This window comes from Neurospora hispaniola, assembly GCF_033458365.1.
Source record: "Neurospora hispaniola strain FGSC 10403 chromosome Unknown B0T23scaffold_3, whole genome shotgun sequence".
In the NCBI taxonomy this organism is placed as follows: domain Eukaryota; kingdom Fungi; phylum Ascomycota; class Sordariomycetes; order Sordariales; family Sordariaceae; genus Neurospora; species Neurospora hispaniola.
In genome coordinates, this window is record NW_026944408.1 from 276,991 (window position 1) to 299,808 (window position 22,818).

Genomic DNA, 22,818 nt, shown 5'->3' on the forward strand with positions numbered 1-22,818 from the left:
GTGATCAGAATCGAATCCGGGACCGAAAGGAAGGTGATGATAAGATGAGGAAAAAAAAAAAAGAAAGAGAAAAGATGGAGAACTCCCGCCATGAACGAAAGCGGAGCAGGTCCACAGCGGCTGCGGTGCAAAGAAACCACAGAGCAAGGACAAGGGCTCTTGGATATCGTTCTGAGTCGTCCACTCCAGAGTTCAGTCCAGTCTGCCAAGTCAAATGGTTCGCTTGATGGGGTATTCTTCAGCTTTCGGCCTCCAGAACAGATAGGAGCCCCCCTTTTCGCTGGCCGAGTCGCGATCTGAGAATCGTCAAGGCAAGGAGACGGTCAGTGCAAGTCACCGTGTTTGACGGACCTTTCATCAGCGGTTGATTCTTCCTTCGTCTCGTGAGCATCAACATGGCTCGCCTCATAAGCCTGTTGACGGCTGTTGCCGCCGCGGTTGTCGGTACTGCACAAGCAATCCTTCCCACGGATTGGACACCCATCTGCAAAGAGATCGAGTCCAAGATCTCGAATACCAGCGATGTCATCTATCCGCGTAAGTGGTCTCACTCCCCTCGAATCCAGTGTCTCACACCGTGAACGGAATACTTACATCCAATTCCATGTACAGTCCAGGCCGTCTCCTTCACTCTGGCTACTGCCCACTGGTTCTGGTCGTCCGACGAACAGCCATCGTGTGTCTTTGCACCTGGGTCTGCGGAGGATGTGTCGGTTGCGCTGCAAATTATTGGCGCGACCAAGACCCCCTTTGCCGTTCAGTCTGGTGGTCACTCTTCGAATCCAGGTTTCTCCAGCACCAAGGGTGTACATATCTCGCTCAAGAGACTGAACCAAGTGAAGCTGTCTGCGGACACGAGCGTCGCCGAGATTGGCTTTGGTAACGTGAGTGGATGCGGATGGTTATACTATTGATCCAAGACCGGTAACTAACAGTGTTCCAGATCTGGACCGACGTGTACAAGGCCCTGGACGGCACCGGCAGGAATGTCGTCGGAGGAAGAGTGCCCGGCCCGGGCGTTGGTGGCCTCACTCTCGGTGGTGGATACTCCTGGAAGACGAGCCAGTATGGTATGACCTGTGACACGGTCAAGAGCTATGAGCTTGTCCTTCCCGTGAGTTCAATACCATGGTTGATCCCTAGGTAGTGTGACGAATGTCAGTTAACACACCCTGCCCAAACAGAACGGAACCATCACCAGAGTGTCCAAGACCGAGAACCCCGACCTCTACTTTGCCCTCAAGGGCGGTCTCAACCGCTTTGGCATCGTCACCTCGGCAGAGTTTTACACCCATGAGCAGCCTGAGAAGGTGTACGGCGGTCTCGGCATCTATCCCACCACTGCTGTCGACCAGATTCTCAATGCCACTTCTCAGTTCTCGTACCTGAACAAGGATCCCCGGACCCAGATCATCACCACCCTTGACGGCGGTCCTCTGGGCACCACTGCCGAGGTCCTGTTCTTCCACGATGGGCCTGATAAGCCGGCCTCGTTTGAGCTGTTTGACAACATCACGCCGCTCGTCAAGACCGTCCAGTCTCAAAGCTTTGTTAGCTTTGTGCAGAGCATTCCTGCGCAGGTTCCCGAGTTGACCAATATCCGCGGCGCTTTCATCACCTTTGCGACTTCTGAGCTCTCGCAGACTTTCCTGGAAGCCGTCAGGCAAGAGACTGATGTGAGTAGCTGTGCTTCTGAAGCATAGTTATAGAAAGAGAGACGACTAACCTTGGTGATATATCATCAGGACATTGGCAAGATCATGAGTCTCCACGGCGGCATCACCGTCAGCTACGACCTTGAGCCCTTTACCAAGTACGGAGAGCACGCCACCGAGAGCGCTTTCCCGCACACCGAGTCTCCTCTTCCGGTAAGTCACCCATAACGTCACCCACATCTGTTGTGACACATCCAAGCTAACCTGTCCCAGCTCTTCATCTACTTTGCGTGGTCCCTTCCCGAGAACGACGACTTCTGGTACGCCCGCATGAAACAGACTGTGGAGACGCTCAAGAGGGTGGCTAGCAACGACGGTATCTACAACAGTGAAGCCTTCACCTATTACCCCAACTATTCGCTCTTTGACGCCACGCCGGAGCAGCTGTACGGCAACGAGAACGCGGCGCGGTTGGCGAGGATCAGGGACCAGATTGATCCGGATCGGATCATGGAGCTGGCTGGTGGATTCGAGATTTAATGAGGGATGGCAAGACGGGTTGTGGTACTGTCTGGGCTTATTTGTTCACCGTTGTTCAGTAGCAGCCATAGACAGAGGTGCCTCTACCTACCTCTAGATACAAGCGGATGGTGAGAAGTTGCTGGATCCTGTTGATGGGTGACATGACAAGGAAAGACCAAAAAAACAAACCCCAGTCAAAATTTTCCATGTTGCAATCCGGCCTTGACAAACAAAATAACTTGTCAAGGAAAGTAGGAAGGAAGAAAGGTCAGAATGGAAAGATTGAGCGGGGTACCTACTCTTCCCGCATAGGTACCTGCCTAGGCACCGTGCTGCCAAACGGGATGGCTGAGCGAGGGGTTGGTTCCGTCGATGGGCAGTATCGGCAAAAAGTGGATCGATGAATGAAAGATACCTACCATAGCGCGCACACGGTATCTGTAAAAATGATCCGCGGGATCAATTCGATGTAATTGGATTGTTTTCCCGTAGAGGGTTTATTTTCTTATTATAAAATAATACTCAATATCTTCTTAAAAACGAAATCATCATATTCATAGTAGCAGTCTTCTTTATAAAATAATATAATTGTAAAAATCATTCCTACTATGGTTTTTTTTACAATTAGTCTTATATACTATAGGTGAATTTAGTATAAATTCTATTTTCTAAGTATAAAAAATTTTTAACTTTCAAAGTTTAATTTTTATATTAAGTTAATCTTTTACTAAGAAGTTCATTTTGGAAAGAACAATTGTTTTAGCTAAAGTATAAGATATTTTATTATTGAGGATTATTTTTAATTTGGAATATTTTGAATAATTTCTTATTTTTAAATATTTAGTAAGTAATTTTACAGTTATAATCTAACTTTGCCCTACTTAATAAATTAATTTTAAATATTTTAATTATTTTTTATATTTTTATATTACTAGTAGATAATTTTATAGTTATTATTTTACTTCTACTTACTTATATAAGTAAAGAAATTTAAATGTTTTTTTAATTATTTAACCTAATGGCTTAATGGTTTTTATTCTTACTACCTTTTCCAAGATTGTTAGTTCAATTTTAGTTGAGGGCAAGTTTTTTCTATTTGAAAAGTTTTAAGTAGTTGAAGTCTTATATATAAAAAAAAAACTTAACTGTAAAAAATAAAGTAGAAAATACTAGGTATTATAAATCTCTACTATCAGGGTTTCATAGTATTTAAATATCTTTTTCTTTTTTTCTATTTATTATTTAGTATAAAATAGTTATATTCTTCGAAGATAATTATATATAAATTTAAATTTAATGGAAAAATAATCCTATTTGTTATAAATAAATATATCTTTATTCGATTTTTTATTTAAATTTAATAAGTAGTAAAAAGATAAATCCCCATTTCAAAATCATTTTGGAAGATAAGATAATTAAGATAAGAAGATCATCTTTTTACATTAAGTTAAATATAATTAGTAAATAATCATTTAGATAAAATTATCAATTTTAAAAATATTTGGGCTTAATAAATAATTTATTTAAAATTGACCTATATAGTATAAGTGGAATTATAGAATTCTTATATTTTACACCCAATATCATCGTAGGATCATTTTACAATTATCATATCTCACAAGTGTAAAATCATACAGGTGATCATTTTCCAAAACCCCCCTGGCGCGCTATGGTACCTGATGGTGCAGACGGCAGGCAGCCGAGGTGATGTGGCAGTGGCAGTAGGCATCAGATGTCCAGTGTTTGCTGTTTCCTCGCTGGAATGTCCGGGTTAAATGCCGGTTTTAGGGGGCATTGAACATGAGTTCTGTTACAGTGTCAACATAAGTGACCCAGTTCGATGCAAGTCAAGGCTTTCCAAGTGATTGCATGATTCACTTCCATGACTCCGAGTTCGACATTATGCCTTATCTCCAGGTAAAGCCAAGCACGAATCAAGACAGCAACTGAAGAAACGTACCTAGTAATGGTGTTATATGGGGATGTCGTTGAAAGAGGACAGACTTGACAACATTGGTGGTCTAGGAAGAAAAGACGACATCGAGTGGGCAGAGCCTCCAGGTTGCATCCCATCCCAGTGAAAGGGTGGCATCGATTGATAGGCGGCTCGGGTGCCCCCACATCACAGCATCCTTTCCCCTAAGTCTAACCCTTGGTCGCCCATCTCTTCCAGTGTGCAGGATCAAGACGGGATCATTGACAACATTGCGCAAACAAGACCGATCGAGTGGCTCTTTTCATACTTGCAATGGACTCTTATACTACCCTATAGCATTGAATCCTAGCTCTAGGCAATTGCTGCATTTACCCAGCCACTGTTATCACCAACTCATGCTTTCAATGTAATAGCTTTGTAGGTCGCTTTCTAGAGTGACCATTACTTTCCGTAACCCTCCGCGTTCTTAATCCCATCCTCCTCGTTACGTTCAACTCGCCCCTCCGGATATTCACTATCCTTGTCCGTCTCTTCGTCGTCGTCGTCGTCCTCCTCCTCGGTAGAACTCTCCTTGATATCCCCGGGATACTTGGTCCTATTCCCATCCGCCGCCCGATGTCTCCCCATCGTGCATCCCCTATTCACCCTGCTTCGGCTTCCCTTTGTACCGCAGCAAGGAAAGACAAAGCCCTGTGGGTTTTCCTTGCGGTAGAACGGAGTTTCCGCTATCTCCTCTGGAAAAATGGGCATCTCGAGCCAAGTCTCGTCGTCCTCGTCTAGTTCCATGTCGACTATTGTGCATAGAATTCGCGTTAGTCTCGCATCTCACTTGTCCTGGACGGCATACTGGGTGTGTAAGACTTACACAGATGATGCTTGCACGTTACGCTCTTGTCTCCTTCTTCGAAGGGCTCGTCACATTGGATGCAGATCTCCGTGTTGGGAGCCTTTCTTTTTCTTGATCCTGAAGTGCTAGTGGAGGCTTCAGCGGCCGTGGTGGTGGCTTCAGGTTTGAGTGGAAGCTTCTTGTTGAACATGAGAGTCATGATTCGTGCTTTGTAGTCCGCGTCTCCGCAGAGAGCTCGAAGAACGGTTCGGATGGTGGACTCGGGGGCTTCTTGGATGGCCATCATGAGATAAACATTCTTGAGCTCCTCTGGGATTGGACGGCGAGGGGGAGCCGGAGCCGAAGCCGGAGCTGGAGGCATCTTGGGTCTGATGATTGCCGCTTTCAGGGGTAGGTATTTGGGGGTCGATTGGTTCTGGATATTTGGGAATGATTGAATGGGAAGGTATTTACCCCCAAAAAAGTGCCGGGGTCTGGATTTAGAGGTGTCGAGATGTTGGAAGTAGTAACTTATAACAGGCGTTCGTGGGCTCGGGAGGTTTGACTTGTTCGCAAGACTTGCATGAGGTAGCGAGGCGAGCCCTAACAGCGTACATTAGGGCTCGTGTCCTCGCAGACAACCCCGCGTGCCGCTGTATTGGTAGTAAGAACCCCCCTCTTTGAAACCACGACAATGGTGAGTACCTATTCGGGCAACGCCGTTCCGAAGAGTCAACTTCTAGGTACCTCTAGATCGTGACGCAAAGACATGAACGCCATCTCTCTTGGGGACCCAGTTTTCGGCTATCTCCTTTCTCTCTTTGGCCTCTAATCTTCATCTTTGAGGGCAGGCATAATGAACAAGATGCCAATGCGCCGGACTGCGTCAAGCTTTGATTTATGCGGTGGTTTGTGGTCTGGAAACACAGGATCCAAAATTCCTCTTTTCTTTGGCGGTATGCACGGGCCAGGATCACATCACCAAGAGGGTGACATTGCCAAGACCCGGCGACAAGCATCCAGCGCACTTACACCAGTGGCACTTTCCATTTTTGGTAAACCAAATCACTCCGTTCTCGCTCGCACTTTCGCAACTGGTTTCTAGGCTGGCGCGCATGATGGACAGCACTGGAAATTGAGACGCCTCCACCACCGAATCTTCTCTCTCCGACACCACCAACGGATTCATGCCGTCGCTCAGACATGCTGTCTTGCCACCATTCTCTTTCATCGTCGACGGCTTCTATGAAGGTCTGTGTTGGTTGTTGAGGCCAATCATGTCTAGAAAGCCCTACTGACTCGTTGGATGCATTTCCCCAGATGTGAACCTCCCGTCCTGGCCCTCGGCGGCCCCCAAATCTCGACCGGCGACCAGTCAATATTCGTTCGACTAAGTACCATCTTCACACACGTCCACTCAGCTGGGACCGCAACTCTTTCCGCGACACTTATATCCCGTTGAGCAATGGACGGCGATGTAACAGCGGCTCGGTGAATCATCTTGTCAAACATTGCCTATGATTGGGACTCGTCGAATTGTTGCTGCTTAGTTCGCCGACCAGACACTGCATCGTGCCGTTGTTTGGTAGACTCGACGAAAAGCCCTTTGTTGGCGGTCTGGTCGCCTTTCCACACCCACAACTGCACTTTGCACCTTCGTCAGTCGACCTCGGCCATTTGGATCTATCGGAGCTGAGCCCAACCATGAGCTTCCCAGACCAGCTAAGTTTGTGCAATATCCTGATGGCCCCAACATGAAACTTTGAAGCAGGCAAGCAATGGGTAACCGAGCAGCACGATTGCAGCAAGACTCACAAGGGCTAGAAGCAGGCTCCATGACCCTCACACTTTCTCATCATGCCTGAGTCTGACCGATGATTCGGCGATTCACGCCCACTCCCCCGCCGCCTCGAGCCCTCTCTCTGTTCATCACTCGACGCCACTCGGTAAAAAAACGCAAATTAACCTGACTCGGGCCTCAATACATATGCACCATCAACAACAATACGGTCCCCTCGTTTCCAGCTAGCCACCTCCAGAAGAAAGCCAAAGTCCTGATTCGCTCATCTGGACGCTGGTCAGAAAGGCTGTATTCTGTTCCCCACGCCAAGTTGTGATGGTGTCTGGTCATTGTATCTCACTGGTAGCGGTTGTGGCTGGTCCCAATTTATCAACCCATCCATACATCGGTCATCAGCGACTCCGCCCACCCCAATCACCCCAAACCGACTGCTGGCTCAGGACCGAGTTTGGGGACAGATTCAATTCGTTACGGCCGAACAGTGATTTGCCATTGACGTGTTCACGACCTTAGCCCTTTGCCCTCCCAAACATAGGTACTAGGTCAGGCTACGACGTCCACCAGAGCAATGAGTCTGCTGTGTCGTATTAAAAGATGCGGTAGCCGGTGGATCAAAGTCATTGAGCCCTCGTGTTAGCTTCAACGCTCGCACAACTGAACACGCGAAAAAACCTGAATTTACGATCGCTTTCGCGCTGCTGCAAAGTACCAACAGCTCATCTTGCCGATTCTGTCATCATGTTTGCTCTTCACATCATTCCTTTTCTCTTCATTGTACGTACTGTACTTGGAGGCGATACGGAAACCCAGAACACTAGCACCCTCGACACCATCCGCAACCACCGAAACGACACGGGGTTTCTCTCGACAGCAACTGCTCCACCATGGGTGGCTTCACCCAACACTAGAGGAACTGGTGACATACTATTCACATGTCTGCTTACGATGCTAGCGTGCATTTATACAGCTATACATCCGCACGTACCAATAGTACGAAGCCGTTCTTTACTCGGTTTGGTCAGTGTTTCATGGCTCAGCTTGATCAAGATTACTTTGGCCATAGACGCACTCCTCACTCCGGAACTGCTCTTATACGCAGCGATCCAAGAGCACATGAACGCCAGATCTCTCTATAATGATCTCAGAGACATTATCTCCCGGCGCAGAAACGCAGGATTTTCTGATCCTGATGAGGTAGGTTGTTTTGCTCTTTTGTGCAAGTCCCTCCTTTAGTCGTTTATACAGCTCTAACACCATCATATTTTGAGAAGACATCAATCGATGACACGTTCTGTTATTTTGCTACTATGGGTGGTTTTCGTGTCTCCATCGAGGATATCCATCCATCACGTTCTGCCCATTTTTCGACCCGCCGTCTGCCACGCGATGTGTCACTCTCTCCAGATGGCATCCGCCTTCTTGCGGAACTGGGACATTTGAGCCTGTTGGTCAAAACTGCTGGTGATGTTGAAGGCAAAAGCAAGGCAAATACTTTTCAGAAGTGTTTAGCCGCTGGTCAACTATGCTGGATGGTCATCCAATGCACTGTCCGCAAATGCCATGGACTTCCAGTTCCCCTGCTCGAAGTCCATACCTTTGCACATGCTCTTTTCTCGGTATTAATGTACGCCGCTTGGTTCAAGGTAAGTCTATGAGATGTTGAAAAGCTTTACAACGCAATATGCCGGTTCATTGGTCAATTTCCAAATGTCACTTGAATGATCTTATCACTAACACTGAGCCCTAGAAACCATTGGATATTGCACCTTCATCCTGCGTTTTGCTTCCCACAGAGGATTTTGAGGATGCCCTTGCCTTGATGGTTCAAGAACAATTTTGCGAGTCCCACAATATTGTGGCTTGTCTCTACCCAGAGCGGAGACCTGAAAACGAATCTTCGACGATAGCCGTGTCGGGTGACACCAAGCAGATGCTTCCGTTTGACGAACCCGGAAGCCCAGCCTTGATGCCTGTCTACCATCCTGATGGAAATCCAATCAAAGTCACTTGGATTGATCCAAACAGTCCTAAGTCACTCCTGGACCCCGATCGAACTGGGATGGTGCTTCCCTGTGGGTTCGGATTCGCAAAAGTGTTTGCACCACCAGTTACATATCATGGATGGTATTCACTGCGCAGAGCAGAAGCGTTCAGAGCAATTACCTCCCCCCACAGACAAGGTTATCTTTCACGAAAAGACAAACTTCGCGCAGAAAGGGTCATGAGGCAGATTGTGCTTCTCGACGGAAAGCCATTGCAAAGCCCTCAACCCTATGTCAACTGCGAGGATGTCTGTCTGAAGGAACGGCGCTGTCGATATCCAATGCTCAAGTATCGGCGCGCCTTCTATAGTGTCAATGTACATCATCCACTTGATCCTGTCGACATGCCTGACGATTTTGAGGGGGATGACGATCCAATGCTTCAGGATTCAAGTTACATGTCGAAGATCAATGCTAACAATAATGAAACTATGATTGATGCGCCGCTAGCTATACCAACATTTGGTGTAGCAACCACTCCAATGGCCCTCTTGACCAACAACAATATTAGCAGCAAGAACTCCTTACTGATTGCGGCGTTGTTTGGGTTGAATGGCGGAATTCATATGGCTGCCTGGAATTATATTTTTCCCACCAAAGTTGAGTGCCAGGCATGGAGGGTTGTGAGTTTGGCAAGTACTGTCATAGGGCTTGGCATGGTACTCGTACGTGTGCTCACAATTTTCCTCAGGAAGTTTACCGGACCCCATCAGCTAGTATACCCACGGAATGGTGCGATTCTCGCTGGATGGATTTTGTTGTTGGAGCTAGGGATTATTCAATTGCCCCTTTATTTCCTACTGTTATTTGTCATGTTTGGCCGGCTCTATCTTAATGTTGAAGCTTTCATCAGCCTCCGACACATGCCATACGGCGTCTTTGTCATGCCCAGCTGGTTGGAGGTGCTGCCACATTTATGAGAAGGCTCAAGCGGATGTTTGGCAGGTTTGGACAGAGGGTTCGAAGGGATAACAGGTAACGGAAAGACATTTGAAATCATTAACAGCCTGTTTCCACGTCATTTGTCTCGTCGCGATTGGTCGGGTACAAAAGTCGAATGTAAAGTGGGAAATGAACATTATCTTTCTACCATATCTTACAACCATCTTCAGTGTACTTCTTCTGTCGATAATCCAAAACACACCAATCTAGAATGAGAAAAGAATAAAAACGCACACACATCTAAAACAACGTCCGTCTAATAGTCTAAGGTTTCAACACCAAAACGACACCCCTCCAACCGCACTCTGATGGAGGACACTCCTTTATACTTCAGGCCTAGGCTGTCTTCCACTCAACCCGCTCGTCCCGTCGACATCCTTTCCTGCTTTTCTAGCCTGCTTGATCTCCTCTCTCTTCCAAGACTGCTGCATCTTTTTTCTGTATCGACACCATTTCCGTTAGCACTGTCGTCATTCCGATTACATAGGTATCAGAGGGGACAAAAAAAAATTAAAGGACTTACCTCTCCAGATCCGCCTCCGAAGGCTCCAAACTGACCTCCCCCCTCACCCGTCCATGCCTCTCACCACTAGCCTCCCTCTGACTCGCGCTCCCCATCCTTTCTCTTCTTCCATGGTGATCACTCTCTCCCTCTCCCTCTCCCTCTCCCTGTCCTTCTCCCTCTCCTTCTCCCAATTGCGCCAAACTCAAGTTCGGCTTTTTCCCCTGCGCCATCGACTCCCGCCTCTTGGTATTCCTCTTCCTTGCCTGCCCCTCCACAGCACGCGCCACCTCCCCTTCTCCATACGGCGCCATCTGTTCTCCTTCCGTTTTGGCTTCGCTCTGCTGCAAGTTCTCCCTAGCCAGTGGATGACCCCTTGAGGAACCCACCATCCCGCTCAACGCCGTGCTACTATTATTCCTTGACCCAGCAGCAGACAAACTTGAAGCAGAAACGTACTGCGTCTCCCTTGCCTCTCGAGGATTCGCGGGCCCAGACCCACCAATGATTCCGCGCGAGGAGCCCCAGGCGCCGGCACCGCTTGCGCCCATTGCGGCGGTGGCGGCAGTGGCAGCGAGGTTACTGCGTAGTTCGGCGGTGGGGAGCTGGGATTGTGCGTTGGTGGGGCGGCGGTAGGAGAGGTAGTCTCCTCCGGAAGCGGCGGAGGGAGTGCCGTAGGGGTCCGAGGTAAGCGGGGTGTCGGAGACGGCGTGTTCGGAGAGCATGCGGATTGGGCCGCGGGGGGGACGGGGAGGGGGTAGCCTGTTGCTGTTGAGAGGGAGAGGCTGGAGAGGTTGGCGGTGGGCGTGCCGGGGGCCGAGTTTAGAGGGGTTCCGGCTTTGGAGGTGGGGAGGGTGTAGTGAGGGGACATGGACATGGACATGGTGATGGTGGGCTTCAAATTGGAGGATGGGGTTATGTTCCCTTGGGCGGTGCCGTGTCGGTAGCCTTCGGATTTGGGGGGTTGAGGGCGTTCGGTTGGTTGTTGGGCTGACATTCTTGGGGATTTGTTTCTGTCTGGCTAGTATGGAGCGTCGTGGCTCTGGTGGGTGTTGTGTGTGGTATGCGATAGATGGATGGAGATGTCTGAAATAGGAAATTTTTAGGGTGGTGTTGGTGTTGTTGTTCTTTCTGGATGTGGATTTCGAGCGAAAATGGACGGATAGATGCGTTGGGAAAGGTCAGACGATCGATGATGGTTCGGGATAGATGGTTCAAAAAGAAAAAAAAAAAACAAAAAAGAAAACTTTGCAGGATCTCGATTGCCAATATTTATCTTGCGGACTTGGCAACAAACGACAAGCGCAGAAGAACCAAACTTGTTGATGTAAAGGTTTTTGTTGATCATCAACCGGTAGGTAGGTAGGTGTCGGCAGGGTCCCGGGAGATGGATGGATGGATGGATGGATGCCTGCCTGGGCAGGGACTGGATGGACCCTACAGCTACCTATGATGTAGGTCAATGACGTAACCGGGCCCAGGTGATACGCTAGATGACGGAGTTGCTGCCGCTGCCGCTGCAGTGGTCGGGTTTGCATCAAGTAAAAGCACTAACATTTCATCTGCAGAAGACACAGTCAAACAGTTAGTAAAACCCATAGCACCTAACAGAACCTACCTACCCTGTAAGGTGCTTTTTGATCGTGCAGCCACCTCACCACCTCACCGGGCACCCAAGCGAGGGAGCGCATCCCGTCCATCCTTTTTTGAGTGTCAAGTTTCAGCACACCACACCACACCACACCTCACCCTGCTGTGCTCTGCCATCCATGCTTGCTTTTAACCTGATCACCTCCCCCCGGGACCCCAGCCCGGTTAAAATCGCAAACAACATCTGACCGTCCTCCCGTCGTACTACAAAAAGCTACTTGGCTCTCTCCACTGTTTGTTTCGTTATTGGATTTTGATCGAGGTGATCTTCCTAATCGCCAACATCATTTGTGTGAAGCGTTGGCTGGCGGACAGCCACTGACAACCTCAAGCCACGGGCGGGGGGCGAGCCACTGATGAAAGCAAGCAGCTGACGCTTTGTTGACTGATAGGCGCTGCGTTGTTGCGGGCGGAGCGGCGGCAGAGCGGCAACGCCGGGGGGTCCGTTGGCAATTGAACTGGACTTGGCGCCGGCAATGAATGGAGCTAGTGGTTCCAAGGTGAATCACGTTGTTTGTCGTTCAGTTCATTGATGGGGTGAAGTATCACGAACGCAAGGGCGGGATCTTTACTGCTGATTGATGACTGCATTGGTTCATTGTCTCTACAGATGTTTACGAGCTACGACAAGCTACAGCAGATGCAAGCGCATATCCAACATCACCAGACAAACAGATACACAAAACATGATAACCAACTTGGCAATCGCCTTTCTCTATTTCTTGTCTACCTAACTAACATGACCTAGCCCAGTTATATGCAATCCCAACTTTAGCTTTCCCTGACACATTCCATCTATATCATTTGTTGACATCAATCACCTCTTTCTTTAAAGCATAGCAAAGACACCAACGAGAAGGGTCATGCCAGCCACAGCAGCGGCCGACACGCCCTTGACCGAGGTAGCAGAGCCAGTAGCGACCGCACTCTCAGCAGGGGCGGTAACGGTAGCGGGCTCGGAAGAAGAGGCAGTGCCGGAGGAAGGGGAGCCCGACGACTCAGAACCCGAAGAGCCGGAGCTGGAAGAGCCAGACTCCATGCTAGAAGGAGACGAGACACCAGTGCCGGTAGCAGCCGAGGTGGCAGAAGCGCTGGAGCCGGAAGAAGCCTTGGGGGTGGTCTTGAAGGTCTTGGGGCAGGTGAGGTCGAAGTGGGGAGTGGTGGAGAGGTTGTCGGTGATAGCGAACTTCATCTCGTTGTCCGGGTTCGAGTCACGGAGGTTGTACCAGAAAGTGGGGACCTTGCCGAACAGCTTGCGGCAGCCAACCTCCTGCCAGTAGTACTGCTGGTTCTTGATGGTGGCCTCGGCCTGGTCCCACGTCTGGCCGACGTAGGGCCAGCCCGTCTCCGTGACCCAGATGGGCTTGCCGCCGACGGCGCCCTCAATGGCATCGTAGGCGCGGTCGAAGAGGTAGCCAGAGTTCTCAATGTTGTTGCCCTTGCCGTTCTCGTAGTAGGGGTACTCGTCCACACCGACCCAGTCGACCGCGTCGATGACGGGCTTGTTGGTGCCGTTGGTCCAGGCGTCCCACGTGTCGACGTGGCCGATGGGCACGTTGGCAATGGCGGTGCCCTGGAAGGCCTTCTTCCAGTCGGAGATGAACTTGACGAGCTCGGCGGGGCCCGCGCCGACACCCGACTTGTTCTGGATGCCCGTGACCGAGACACGGTACAGGTCCTCGGAACCGATGGAGGCGCCGATGATGAGGTCCGTCAGCTTCTTGCCGTACTTGGCAATGCCGTTCTGGAGGGCCTTGATCTCGGGCTCGATGGTGTTGGTGCCCGAGGCCCAGACACCCAGCAGGATCTTGGTGTTGGTCTCGATGGCGGCCTCAAAGGCCTCAATGGGCTCCGAGGTTTGCGAGTAGGCCTGGATGTTGGTGTAGAGACGGACGGCGTTGAAGACGCCGGGGGAGTTCTTGAGGTTCTGGGCCGTGGTGAACTCTTGCACCCAGTCCTTCTTGAACTTGGCTTCGCGGCTGGGGAGCGTGTTACCCGAGTTGAAGCCGAGGTAGGCCTCGGCGGACACGCCGGAAGCGAGGAGGGCGGCGGCGCCGGCGAGGAGTTCGGAAGCGCGCATTGTGTGTGGTTACGTATGTATAATCAATCGAAGGTGCTCGAGAGGGCGGTTGTTCTAATTCGGGGGAAAGAGTGGCGGTTCGTATTATTATAGATATCCAGGCAATATAACGAATGTCTGTCCTACAAGGACTGGTCTGATGCTGGATGGATAGTTGGGGATTGGAAGAGGAAGGAAGGAAGATGTGCGGGAAGGGGAATGAAGGGTAAAAATGCAAAATGAAGATGGAGTGGGAAAAAGAAAGAAAAAAAAGAAACGAACAAAGGAGAGCCCGGATGGGATCCCTTCACTTCAGCTGAAGATGCATCCACCCACACACATCACACTCAGTTGACGGGCAAAACGCAGGAACAGACGGAACAGGAGAAACAACAATTGGCACTGTGCTGCGGCCTTGGCTGGCAACTGAACCGGCAACTGGAATGGTCACGGAAGCAAAAAGGCACTTTGATTGGAGGAATGGAACAGTGGGTCAGCCAATGGGCCGAAATTACCAGTACATACGCATGTTCCCTTCGTCGAGTTCCCTTCTCAGTGAGTCCTTGACTTGGATTCATTCATTCAGGGGCGGCTATGGGCCATCTGATTGGGTCGTCTGGTCCGTGAATCTGACACAGCCACGCCGTCTTGGCACCCCATAGCACCCCATAGCACCCCATACCCGTAAGGTATGTAATGGCGCTCCTCCACTGGCCCGCCCGGCAGTGGCCTCCTGATGGCGCACCCCACCGATCGTCCTTTCGCTTTTTGGCGTCTAATCGAAAACACGAGCCTGATCCTGAATCTTGGGGTTCTGCTGCGAGTCCAGACTGTGCGCTAGTGTCAAGTGAGTTCACTGATGGTGATGACCCCTATGTTGGTTCATCCCGTGATGGTCACTAGCTTGAGTCGATGTCTTGGGCGGTTATACCCGTTCGTACATGTACGCAGTAGTGGTGTAGTGTACTAGGCTCGATGGAAGGAAAGAAGCGGTGCCAGGACACAAAGGGGAAAGAACCAAGACCCGAACAGCAGAACGAGATGAAGAGGTTTCTGGTTTGTTCGTATTCGACAATCCAATCCAGCTCCAGAGATCCACTGCAGTCACGGGCAGGGCCTGAGATGTCCCCCGGCCAGCCGGCGTCGGGAGAGCCTAGCGTCCGGTACCTGGAGACCATTTCCATTTCCCAGTGCTACAAAAATAGCGCTTGCTGTGGATATTCCTGGTCTGTGCTTCCACTTCTTCTCAGCTTCGATGATTTGAGCCTTTCTTCGGATGCGAAAAGCCGGTCGGGGGTTCCAGGTCCATGAAACAAATCTCCTCTGTCTCCTTAAAAAGTCCGTTGTCTTGGCCCCCCTTCTTTCGGTCAACGTTCTTTTGGTCAATTGTGTTGCTTGACGGCTTCCTTCGTCAACACTTTCTGTTGTTGATGTTGTGGTTGTTGTCGTCGTTGTTCTGCCTCTAAATGCTGCAATATTGATGGCTGACGCTGGAATACTTGTCCATATGCGCCGCGATGCAGCCAGTCACTGAAGCAGGTCCTGACTCCAGACGACCGTCGACAATGAGCAAAATGAGAAGAAGAAGAAAAAAAGAATACCTCTAGGTAAGGACTTGCAGTCGGTGTCTTTGTCTTTGACGGAAATCGAGGTCGATCTTGATGCCGTCTTGGTAAAGTTCACAAACACCGACAGAAACAACAACAACGAACAGTCGAAATCAGCCCTATCAGCATTGCCCTGACAGCGAGAGATCCCTATCTCCACCTGCTGTGCAGTTGGCAGCTTTGCAGACAGCTGTACCTCATCGCATTATTTTTGGTGTTGAACCTGTCGATGCGCTGCAGTGCAGTGCTGGCACTTCTCCCATTCTGCATTCTTCGTTGGCTACCAAAACCTGCACACTGCATGAATCTCGGTCGGTCGCGACAACCCATTGGCGATGCGCGACCCAAATAAAAACGAACGATACAAAATCGATTAAAAGACCAGACCACTGATGAATCCCAAAACAATGTACGACGAGTAAAAAAGCGGCCCTCCAAGCCCTATCATTCCTATGGCTTCCCCTCTGTCGAATGGCCTCACCCACATGGGACGAGAATGTGGTTCGTGGTGTGACCGTGACGGTGGCGTGTCGTCATCAGACCACCACCAACCCCGACGAAAGATACCACCACCCAATGGAACTTTGCCTTGTACGTATCTTCGCAACCCGGGAGATTCTAGAAGGTTACCTACCTTACTGTTGAACAAAATAAATAAAGATGGGATAGGACCGCGATGCTTTTGAAACGTGTATTGGGGGTAATCAAGCACGACTGACTGACTGACTGACTGTCATATCTGCTACCGACTTTGACAGCCACAATCAGAACAACAACGATTGAACATACATCACCATGGGCGAAGAAACTACCTCTAGAGGTAAAGATACCGAATCCGCTGAATTGACGCCGCCGTCCGAGTTCCTTGCGCCATGTCCCAAATTCCGCGTCTTGGTCTTGGGAAACCCCGAGTCAACCAAGCAGGAGCTATTTTCGCGGGTGTTTGGTGTTGATCTTGAAAAGGTTCGTCTGTCGCATTGATTCCCACCTCCATTATCATCACTAACTCTTTATCGTTTCCCACAGAAACTAGTCTCCGACGCCTTCTCCGCCACCCACGACATCAACCTCCCCCTCGACCTGCAAGGCCAAAACAAGCGCGTCGAAATCTTCTCCTCCCCCAACTTTTTCTTTCCCTCTCCTCCTCCCGAATCAGGCGAAGACGACCCGTCGTACATCCTCGCCTACGCCACCCTCCGCATCGTCACCGACTTCATCAAGGCCCATACCTCTTCTGATACCACGGCACCCCTCCACGCAATCTGGTACTGCGTCTCGTCCGCCGACCCCGACCGCCCCATATCGGCTGTCGAGCAATACTTCTTTGACCACCTCTCGGGCATCGTACCCACGCATATCCCTGTGTTGTTGCTGTTTACCAAATATGATGAGTTTGTAAGTCAGGTGCAGATGGACTGGATCAAGTCTGCGCAGGAAAAGGGTATGTCGAAAGTGGCTGTGGCGCATATCTTGCGGGACTTGGTACATAAGCGGTTTGAAGATACGATTGGGAAGAAGTGGGGACAGCTTTTGAAGAGCGTGGATAGCGGGTTGGTGTTGGAGCAGGCGAGGAGGGATAGTGGGTTTGGGTATAGTTTTGGGTTTGGGTATGGGGGCTCGGATCGGAAGGATGTGTTGCATTTAGATGATAGGGAGGTTGAAGAAGGTGGGAAAAAAAGAGAGGTGGTGAGAGTTTTGGTGGGTGGAGGGGGGAGTCAGAGCAAGATTGGGGAGGAGAGCCGGCCTGGGGAGAGGAGTTGGCGGGGGTGGAGGAAGGGGGGTATGGAGAATTGGTGAAGAAGACGTTGGAGGGGTTGAAGGAGTCCAAGGAGGTGAGGAGGGCGTTTGCGGCTGCGCAGAGGTGTTCGGCTGGTGTTTCGAGCGAGTGTGAGTATTCCCCAATCCAATCTGGAGAATCAAAAAGGAAAAGAAAAGCTAATGAAATCGAACGAAAAAGTCGCAGCAGAATTGGCATCCACCTACTTTGACGTTGACACCGGCCACGCCCGCAAGCTCCACGGCGTCGACGTGCGCGACATCATGCCCGACTTCTACGCCAAAGCCGTCCAGCTCTTCAACCTGCGCGACGTCTCGTCCGTGCTCGAGGACCCGAACCTCTTGGTGCGCATCCTCGAAGCCACCTTTGGCGTGCACCAGCGCATCCTCGTCGACGACTCCCTCTCCCACTCGTCTACCGAACCCAGCATCTTCCTCGGCCTGTCCCCGCACGAGCGCGCCGTTCTGCTGGCCCAAGGCATGGCGGCCGTCATCCTGTTCCTACACAAGCTCGCCGACGTGCAATGGCCCCATCGCGACAATAGCCGTGGCGTCTTGCCGCCTGCAACCATTACCGCCAAGGACGTGCAGCGCGTCATTGACGAGATTGAAAGGGGGACCGAGAAGCGGGAGTTGCTGGAGGAGATTGAGAGCAGTCCGATTTTCACGAGCTGTCGGATGCGGGAAGAGGTGGCGGATTTGATTTACGGGGCTGTGGAAAAGGCGGATAAGGGCGCGGCGTCGCATTTCACACGGGAGGCGAGGGGCAAGGGCACGGTCATGGTGGATGATTCGGATTTGCAGGAGATCAGCCTGTCGTTTGTGAATGATAAGGGACCGGATGATATGGTGCTTCCGAATGGGTTGAGAATATTGCCGTTGAACTGACGGATCGAAGTTGACTTGGGAATGGATTGACTGCTGCAATTGGAAAAGGATTGGTTGGATGTCATGATGTGGATATTTGGTTGGGAAAGGCGTTTGGGGGATCGATTGAGTGATATGTTCGCAATCATGGATTGACAATATTCAACTGGGACGAAGAGAAAAGAAGAAATGGTGATTCAATTCAATGAAAGAAAAAAGACAAGCGTGATATGAATAAAGCAGTAGTAGGTACAGGGAAAGAAAAAAAAGAAAAAGAAGGTCTCTCCCGCCGGGAATTGAACCCGGGTCTCGAGCGAATCGAACTGATGTTCAAGCTTGACAAGCTCACATACTGACCACTATACTACGGAAGACTCGCAGGTGTGGGCACCTGCCGTAGCTGATTGTTGCAAGGAAACCCAGCTGGTGCCCCTATAAGTGTGTGCCGAGCTATCCAATTTCCCGTTCTGGCACCTCCCATGTTGGCATTCTCAACGTCCTTCTGTCAAACAAGATCCGATTTCCAGAGATACTCTAACTATTCTAACTTGTTGTCATTGACGAAAATCTCTTTCCCATGTCTACTCACATCTGCGCGGCATTCAATTCCATTACCAGATTGAGAAGTCTTCTTATCTCTGGGTATTCATGCAACTCTATCAACCCCTCATTCCCGTCCCATCCCTCCTTTGCAGAATTGCAGTTCAGAGCTATCTTATCGACACCCGTATCTCATCACTTACACGCAAAAATCCCCCGGATCGGTTCCCCAATCATGGTCTAGACTGGTCGCACAAAAAGACCGATAGTGGTTAGGGATGAACCGGAACGGCATATGATAGGTCTGGGAGAACCCATGATGTACTTGCCGCAGCTGAACATCGATGCTTTGGATGTTGCTGGGTGGTTGATGGCGATACCCGACACTGATACAGCATGGCTTGGCGGCATTGCGGGGTGGACGACATATCTTCCAGGTCACCGAGATATATCTTACCTACAGGTACTGATGACCTCAACGTCTTGCTGCAACACCGAACAGTTCAACACTTCAGACGTCCGACACCTTTGAAACCATGTTGTTTACTCAGATTCTGGGTGTCTCGACCGCCCACATATCCGTGGCAGGCGTCATAGTCTGTCTGATCCTCTTCACGCTACAACGCTTCTTGACTGTCAGATGGAAAGGAAGGGAGCGAAAGGCTAGCATCTCAAACAGCAAAGATAAAAAAAACAAAGTCAAGCCAGATCTGCCGTACCTCCCACAATTCCCTCCTTCAAGACGACATGTCCTCGCTACGCTCCCGGGATTTGAAAAGGCAGATGTACAAGCCATCACACCTGAGATGCTCAAGTCCCAAGCATTGCCAACAGTCACAATCCCCGACTTTGCCAGGGATGGCTTCTACACGCCTACCGGTTTCTCGACCCAGGATATCAAGAAACTCGGACGTTTCCCCGACTATGCCGCCCTGAGCGGTGTCCGCGATCCGCACCCCGTTTCGGCAGACTGGGACATAACCAAAGCCAAGTTTCGGCCTTATCGACCTTTTCGCTGGGGATATCATCAGCACATGGGTTAGTTTTCCCCCGTTTCCCTTCCAACCCCCCTAGGCCACATCAGTACTGACAAGACACTTGAAGCCCTCATGAAATACGATCCAGACTGGTGGGTCGAGCTCACCTCCTCCTACCACACCACCATGGCCACCCGCCGCGCCTTACTCGCCCAACACGGCTCCAAGATCTTCTTCCAGAACCCATGCGCTTCACACGCCTGCCGCGAACTAATGGAGATGGTCCTTTCTTTTCTCTGCAACCGATACCCGCAGCATTTTTCCCTATCATCCGACCACACCCTCTTCCACAACCACCTCCTCTCCACCACCACCCACCTCTTACAAACCGACCCCCTGCAAGTCTTGTTTGATAACGTCCCCGAGGACTACGCCATCATGATGCGCAACGAGACCGACGGGCTGTATTACCTCCGCGCTGCTATTGTTTGTTCTAGCGTAGGCTGGTACGCCTCTCAACACCGCGACGCCCCGCTCAAGTCCATCCATACGCATGTACCGGACTATGAATCCAAGATGGCGTTCTCCATGGATCGCTGGTTCAGCAAGTTATCGACCGAATCGCCCGTCAGCCGCTGCTCGTGGGGTCTAGAGGACTGGGAAGCGTTTCATACCTCGCCTGATCCTGACTCTGTTTCAGGGGAATGGACGCGTTCAGCATTCAAGGGCAGGGAGGACCAAGTGACGTCAAATGATATCAAGCTGCGATGCGATGCGCAGACGTTGAGGCGGATGCCGGTTAGTGGAGCCGTGGTGTTTAATTTCAAGGCGATCTTTTGGGACTTGGAGGAAATGAGGGAGGAGAAGTACGTGCCGCGGTTGTTGGCGAAGGTGTTGAGAGAGGGGAAAAAGGAGTTGATGGAGTACAAGTGTGAGGAACATGTGAGGCAGGTGGCCATGAGGGCTTGTGAAGAATGGGCGGAGGAGCAGGTTGAAAAGGGGTGGGTGCCGAGGGAGTGGGAGGTCGGGACCCTGGAGGAGAGTCCGTTTTTCCCGGGGTGGGAGGGGAAGTGGAGGGGGGAGCAGGGCTTTTAGTGCTGTACATAGGTGGCCCCAGGCGGGTTAAGAGGTACCTACCCTAACAGATGTGCGCGGATGTGGTGGTTAAGAGTACATGTAGCTTTTGCAGGATAGTGTATGCATGAGTGACTTTTGAGCTTAGCACTTATTGCTGGGTATGCGTGGTGGGGAACAAGCAGCGGGTACCTAAGAACAGAGGACGGAACCTGGAGTTGAAGACCGACGAATGCTATTCGATTTCTTCCTCGTACATCATTCTGTTGCCTGCGCCAAAATTCTGATTCTCGTTAATTGCTTATACGTTTTTTCAATTGACATGCCCCCATTCGGTAGAAGCCATGGTTGCGAACATGGAGCCCATCACGACCCAGGATTAGGCACTTGGACCTAGGCGTCGCCAGCCTGCGACCTGCCTCCCATACCCTAAGTAAAAGGTCTCTTCATCCCGTCTCCACGGCCATAACTATGGGACAAATATGGACTAACAGAATGCCTACAGAATTCCACAAAGGGTTTGTCACAAGTCGAGATCGCAACAGCCGCAAATCCAGATCCCGTCCCCGAATACGACTACCGTTCGCGAGGAAGCCAGCGACACTGTTCGCTACAATCTGATCCCCTTCCATCTGACCAATGCTCCCGATTACGAAGCTGTTCCGCATATAAGCTCAACAGGGCAACAGACACTGGAAGATTAGCTACGACCAAAGTCAGACTGTCATCACGAATACTGGGAGCAAGCTGCTGCAAATTATCCAGATCCTTACCTATTCCCTACCTAGCCGAACCTCGATTAGACGCAATGAAGCGCTTTGGCGGACCTTGATTGGAAATGATGACCAAAACGCAGTCAGACTCGTCAAGTACCCGGCGCCCCATCAAATTGGTTACCGTAGCCCAACAATAGGATGGGCCCTCATCTCAAACTAGGAATGGGGGAAACGTCATTTAAGCCTCGGCAGTTCGGTCCTGAGTAGGAAGCGTAAAAGTTCGTTGACAGCTTTCCAGTTGTTCAGGTTCGCAATCAGTAGACCAATCGGGATGGGAGCTTTATCATCACACTTCACAGATCTTTCCGGTGTTGCAGTTTCCGGTCTCGTGCAGGAGATGCGAATATCGGTTTATTTGAACAAGTCTCTGCGAGGATGGTTCACACTAACTGACGCGGAAGTCGTGGAACAGGACGATAAACCTTGTGGATTAGGCTAGCTACAACTTCGACGGTTGGTTGTTGGTTACCTCTGCATACCCTCGAGTTCCACCACGTCGGAAGAATATTCTATTTGTACGTCTTCCTGTGCCTATCATATTCTGGACCCGGGTTGCGAGCTCGCTGTCTAACGGACTCGCGTGTCGTGGCCCGCACTTACTACCTCTGGGTAACCAAATGCAAGGCGTCTACCGGAGAAACTCGCGAAGCTGGCCAAGAGGTATCCCTTCCTGAACGCCGTAGTCCGGACAAGTGTATTCGCCTGCAAATGCGTGCCAATGAGACATGTACATATTTCTGTCAGATGTCTGCACCCTGCCTGGCGCTTAAAGAGCGATACCTACCTCTAGCTTTTTGCTCAACTACGCGAATCTCTTCTGCGTACTAACGCGAGAAATAGCTCGACCCTTCGCAGTACGGGATAGCAGGCATCATGACTAATGAGTTTGCAGTGGTGCGCGAGCACATTGAACTACCTGTGCCTTAACATGCCTACCTCGGCCTCTCTGAACCCGAATACTGCCATTCTCATCGGGCTGCCGCGGACCCGAAGTTCCGAACACCAGGTAAGCCTATCATGGACGAGAAATAACAGCTTCTAACGAGTAGAAGGAGGAAAACCTCGGATAGACGGGCTCGGTTCAATCAACACCTGCATCGCATTAGTAACTGGCGACCAGACTACTGAGGAGAGACCGAATGCCTGCTTTCGAGGTCCATATGTTCTTGTTAACGCCCAGGAACGAAGAGCTTGGCTGTTGCAACTCTGCAGATCAAATTGCATTTCCGAAAAATGCCTCTGCAACACGGAAAATCATCAACCACA

At 50.5% G+C, this 22,818-nt stretch overlaps 7 protein-coding genes and 1 non-coding gene across 8 annotated transcripts; 4 read left to right on the forward strand and 4 right to left on the reverse strand.

The window, feature by feature from the left end:
- The first annotated feature begins 50 nt into the window (after window positions 1–50).
- On the forward strand, window positions 51–2,421 carry B0T23DRAFT_452272 (uncharacterized protein). The gene is made up of 6 exons (XM_062841139.1): window positions 51–537; window positions 613–884; window positions 944–1,114; window positions 1,185–1,676; window positions 1,746–1,868; window positions 1,929–2,421. The coding sequence occupies exons 1-6, from the start codon at window positions 396–398 to the stop codon at window positions 2,193–2,195; spliced, it is 1,467 nt and encodes a 488-aa protein (XP_062693589.1). The 5' UTR covers window positions 51–395; the 3' UTR covers window positions 2,196–2,421.
- Window positions 2,422–4,538: 2,117 nt separating this feature from the next.
- Window positions 4,539–5,504, reverse strand: B0T23DRAFT_102829 (uncharacterized protein). The gene is made up of 2 exons (XM_062831723.1): window positions 4,979–5,504; window positions 4,539–4,904 (listed from the first exon to the last, which is right to left on the reverse strand). Exons 1-2 carry the CDS (start codon window positions 5,319–5,321, stop codon window positions 4,555–4,557), a joined length of 693 nt encoding a protein of 230 aa, XP_062693590.1. The 5' UTR covers window positions 5,322–5,504; the 3' UTR covers window positions 4,539–4,554.
- Window positions 5,505–7,366: 1,862 nt separating this feature from the next.
- On the forward strand, window positions 7,367–9,867 carry B0T23DRAFT_102839 (uncharacterized protein). Its single transcript, XM_062831724.1, has 3 exons — window positions 7,367–7,934; window positions 8,012–8,383; window positions 8,488–9,867. The coding sequence occupies exons 1-3, from the start codon at window positions 7,479–7,481 to the stop codon at window positions 9,700–9,702; spliced, it is 2,043 nt and encodes a 680-aa protein (XP_062693591.1). The 5' UTR covers window positions 7,367–7,478; the 3' UTR covers window positions 9,703–9,867.
- Window positions 9,868–10,047: 180 nt separating this feature from the next.
- B0T23DRAFT_439479 (uncharacterized protein) lies at window positions 10,048–11,611 on the reverse strand (the record flags this gene model as incomplete). The annotated part of the gene is made up of 3 exons (XM_062840687.1): window positions 11,096–11,611; window positions 10,248–10,994; window positions 10,048–10,162 (listed from the first exon to the last, which is right to left on the reverse strand). The coding sequence occupies exons 1-3, from the start codon at window positions 11,221–11,223 to the stop codon at window positions 10,048–10,050; spliced, it is 990 nt and encodes a 329-aa protein (XP_062693592.1). The 5' UTR covers window positions 11,224–11,611.
- Window positions 11,612–12,408: 797 nt separating this feature from the next.
- Window positions 12,409–14,238, reverse strand: B0T23DRAFT_376001 (glycoside hydrolase superfamily). The gene has a single exon (XM_062836923.1). It carries the CDS (start codon window positions 13,954–13,956, stop codon window positions 12,706–12,708), a length of 1,251 nt encoding a protein of 416 aa, XP_062693593.1. The 5' UTR covers window positions 13,957–14,238; the 3' UTR covers window positions 12,409–12,705.
- Window positions 14,239–16,169: 1,931 nt separating this feature from the next.
- Window positions 16,170–18,648, forward strand: B0T23DRAFT_376003 (uncharacterized protein). The gene is made up of 4 exons (XM_062836924.1): window positions 16,170–16,505; window positions 16,569–17,240; window positions 17,282–17,429; window positions 17,500–18,648. The coding sequence occupies exons 1-4, from the start codon at window positions 16,338–16,340 to the stop codon at window positions 18,204–18,206; spliced, it is 1,695 nt and encodes a 564-aa protein (XP_062693594.1). The 5' UTR covers window positions 16,170–16,337; the 3' UTR covers window positions 18,207–18,648.
- B0T23DRAFT_t159 lies at window positions 18,467–18,559 on the reverse strand. Its single transcript has one exon. It is a non-coding gene; the product is annotated as a tRNA-Asp (tRNA).
- Window positions 18,649–19,115: 467 nt separating the features above from the next.
- On the forward strand, window positions 19,116–20,903 carry B0T23DRAFT_102906 (uncharacterized protein). Its single transcript, XM_062831725.1, has 2 exons — window positions 19,116–19,763; window positions 19,830–20,903. The coding sequence occupies exons 1-2, from the start codon at window positions 19,262–19,264 to the stop codon at window positions 20,795–20,797; spliced, it is 1,470 nt and encodes a 489-aa protein (XP_062693595.1). The 5' UTR covers window positions 19,116–19,261; the 3' UTR covers window positions 20,798–20,903.
- Window positions 20,904–22,818: the final 1,915 nt, after the last annotated feature.